The 3,556-nt window shown below is 43.1% G+C and overlaps 1 protein-coding gene across 1 annotated transcript; it reads left to right on the plus strand.

Moving 5' to 3' along the window:
• Nucleotides 1-525: 525 nt before the first annotated feature.
• Nucleotides 526-1,689, plus strand: LOC308676029 (olfactory receptor 5AP2-like; the record flags this gene model as incomplete). Its single annotated transcript, XM_081341735.1, has 1 exon — nucleotides 526-1,689. One exon carries the CDS (start codon nucleotides 526-528, stop codon nucleotides 1,453-1,455), a length of 930 nt encoding a protein of 309 aa, XP_081197861.1. The 3' UTR covers nucleotides 1,456-1,689.
• Between the last annotated feature and the right edge of the window lie 1,867 nt (nucleotides 1,690-3,556).

Below are 3,556 nucleotides of genomic sequence, written 5' to 3' on the forward strand. Positions count from 1 at the left end.
GGACGCGGTGGCTCAGTGGGTTAAGACGCTGAGCTTGTCGAACAGAAGGTCGGCAGTTTGGCGGGTCGAATCCCCAGTGCCGCGTAACAGAGTGAGCGCCTGTTACTCGTCCCAGCTTCTGCCAACCTAGCAGTTCGAAAGCACGTAAAAAATGCAAGTAGAAAAATAGGGACCACTACGGTGGGAAGGTAACAGCGTTCCGTGCGCCTTTGGCATCTAGTCATGCCGGCCACATGACCACGGAGACGTCCTCGGACAAGTGCTGGCTCTTCGGCTTTGAAACGGAGATGAGCACCGGCCCCTAGAGTCGGAAACGACTAGCACGGGGGAACCTTTACCTTTACTTTAAACTCTTTGGAGTAATAGAATGTTTGTTATTCAAGAAATTTTGTCTTCTGCATGAACTGAGAGTACATCTGGGGTCTCAAAATGGCTTTTCATGTACCTAAGATTGATCTTTTGCTAGGTCTGTTTCACAGTCACTGTTTCTTCTTATTGTATTTTTTTGTGTAGGTAGGAATCAGAATGGAGACTGAGAATCTCACCTCTGTTAGGGAGTTCCTTTTGTTGGGCCTTTCTGCTCACCACAAAACCCGGATGATACTCTTTGCCACAATCCTCCTCATTTATTCTCTTACTCTTTTGGGGAATCTGGCAGTCATCATGCTGGTTCAGTGCAACTCCAACCTCCACACTCCAATGTACTTCTTTCTGAGTCACTTCTCTTTCCTGGAGATCTGTTACACCACCAGCACTGTGCCCCAAATGTTGGCTCATCTCCTATCAGGTAGTGGAACCATCTCCTTTATCCGTTGTGCAATCCAGGTGTATATAAGCACAACCTTCGGTGGCACAGAATGCTTTCTGCTGGCTGTCATGGCCTATGACCGCTACTTGGCTATCTGTCATCCCTTGACCTATGCTATAACTATGGACAAGAGGCATCGATGGATGCTAACTACTGTTTCCTGGGCAATTTGTTTCCTAATTGCAGCTATCAATATAACATTGACTTTTCAGCACACTTTCTGCGGCTCCAACCAAATCAACCACTTTTTCTGTGAGCTCCCTTTAGTAGTAAAACTTGCATGTGGTGACACCAATGTAACAGAAATCATTCTGTTTTGGACATCGGTCCTGGTTATCCTTGGTCCCCTTATAGTTGTCTTGACCTCCTACGCACTTATCCTGCTCATGGTGTTTCAGATGAGGTCAACTGCTAGTTGGCACAAGGCTTTCTCTACGTGTGCCTCCCATTTGGCAGTGGTCACCTTGTTCTATGGCACCCTCATCTCTATGTATCTGAAACAAAAGTCTGAGTCAGCTTCCAATTATAACAAGCAAATTGCTGTCTTTTATACTGTGGTCACTCCCTTAATCAACCCTATCATTTACACCCTACGGAATAAGGATATCCACAAGGCAGTGGCCAAAATTCTACAAAGGTGGCCCTAAAGGCAAAACAAAACAAGACAAAGAGATCCCTAATGACTAATTGATCTAGTTCAATCATCTTTTAACCTGGTGTCCTTCAGATGTCTCAAAACCTAAACTGCTCAAAACTCAAAAAAAAAAAAAGTGTATGATTTCTCCAAATTGGGCATAACTCCTATGTCCTTCACAAAAGGATATACCAGTATCTTCTCACCTGTGGCCTTCTTGGACTGGATCACTCTGAACAAAGGTTATACTGACTTCTACCTTAATACATCATAGTCCTGCATGTAACTGGGAAACCTAGGTATAGTATTTTGTAATGATAATGTTTGCCCTTGTTCCTACAACAGGTTTAATTATGTTTCCCATTCTGCTGAATCTGGTGGCTTGTGCTTCTGGAAGCAGAGACCTAGGGATTGGTTCAATAGATATTAAGGATTCCGAATCTTCTACTACTTTCTGGTAGCTAGTATCCAGTGGTGGGATTCAGCCAGTTCGCACCACTTTGGCAGAACCGGTAGCTAATTATTTCTTGCCCAGGCTCAGAATGGACTTACGGAAGTGGCATTGAACCAGTTGTTCACATATTTGAAGCCCACCATTGCTAGTATCCCATTAGCCCTAGTTTCAGCAGAAATTCATGGCTTTTTCTCTACTGAGCAGGCAATAGGTATGAAAGAGCCACACTTTAGAATGTGTGCCATGTGCTGTGAAGTCTTAGCTGTGGGTTTTGTAATGAATGAATTGCTTTTCCAGGTGCTGCTTTTCGTCAGATGATGTGTCGTGACATGATGTGTTGTGACGTATCGCAACTTTCCCCCCATTGCCGGCAAGGGGGTGGGCGCGGTTTTGGCATGACGCATCCGGCTCATGGGCCAGCAGTTTGACACCCCTGTTCTAGAAGGCTAGGTGGTAAAAAATATTCACAGGACTGCTTTCATAGATTCTCATAACAGAACTGATTGGGTAAAGCTACTTTAATGCTATGCACAATTAATTGTTCTGAGTTAAATTCACTAACTGGTTTAATTATCCCCTTTTGGATGTTCCCACAAGAATCTACACTTCCATTGACCTGATTAACCATGCTGTAAAACACATCCTTAGTATAGGTTATTTAAAAAATAGTGCAGTGCGGTATATTGTTTTAAATTAAATTCAAAAATAGACCAACTGTAATACTTATAAAGATAAGCCAGAATTCTAGGAGCCAAAATCACTCTCAGAATTCAGCTTATCCACAGATGGGATCATCCATGACCATACATGGTGATACTTCTTAAAAATATCCATAATTCCCACATGTATTTGCATATAAATAAGATAACCAGACCCTCAAATTTTGAATCAAAATACCATAAAAATTGAGCCATTTTATCTGTAGGTGGCCCATTTGTGGAATCAGCTGCCGGTTGAGCTCCGGATGGCACCAGATCTCCGCTCCTTCCGGCGCGGGTTAAAGACCCATTTATTTGAACAAGCTGGCCTGGCCTGATGGGGAATTACTTAGGGTTTTAATATTTATATATATCTTTTTTTATTGTTTTTATTGTGGGCAATAATTTAATTCTTTTTTAACTTTTGTATTTTTGTAGTTTTAAGATATGCCCTGTTCACCGCCCTGAGTCCTTCGGGAGAAGGGCGGTATAGAAATTTAATTAAATAAATAAATAAATTAAATTTGTCTTGTATAGTGTCTATACTATAATTCAACATTGTGCAATGATAGGTAAAGGTAAAGGTTCCCCCGCACATGTGTGCTAGTTGTTTCCGACTCTAGGGGCTGGTGCTCATCTCCGTTTCAAAGCCAAAGAGCCAGTACTTGTCCGAGGATGTCTCCATGTTCATGTGGCCGGCATGACTAGACGCCAAAGGCGCATGGAATGCTGTTACCTTCCCACCGTAGTGGTCCCTATTTTTCTACTTGCATTTTTACGTGCTTTCGAACTGCTAGGTTGGCAGAAGCTGGGACGAGTAACAGGTGCTCATTCTGCTATGTGGCACTCTGGATTCGACCCGCCAAACTGCCGACCTTCTGATCGACAAGCTGAGCATCCTAACCCACTGAGCCACCGCGTCCCTTTATGTGCAATGATAGTCAATGCTTAAAGAAGCTAAA

The sequence above is a fragment of the Vipera berus genome (genome assembly GCF_964194415.1).
Source record: "Vipera berus genome assembly, chromosome: W".
Taxonomy (NCBI): domain Eukaryota; kingdom Metazoa; phylum Chordata; class Lepidosauria; order Squamata; family Viperidae; genus Vipera; species Vipera berus.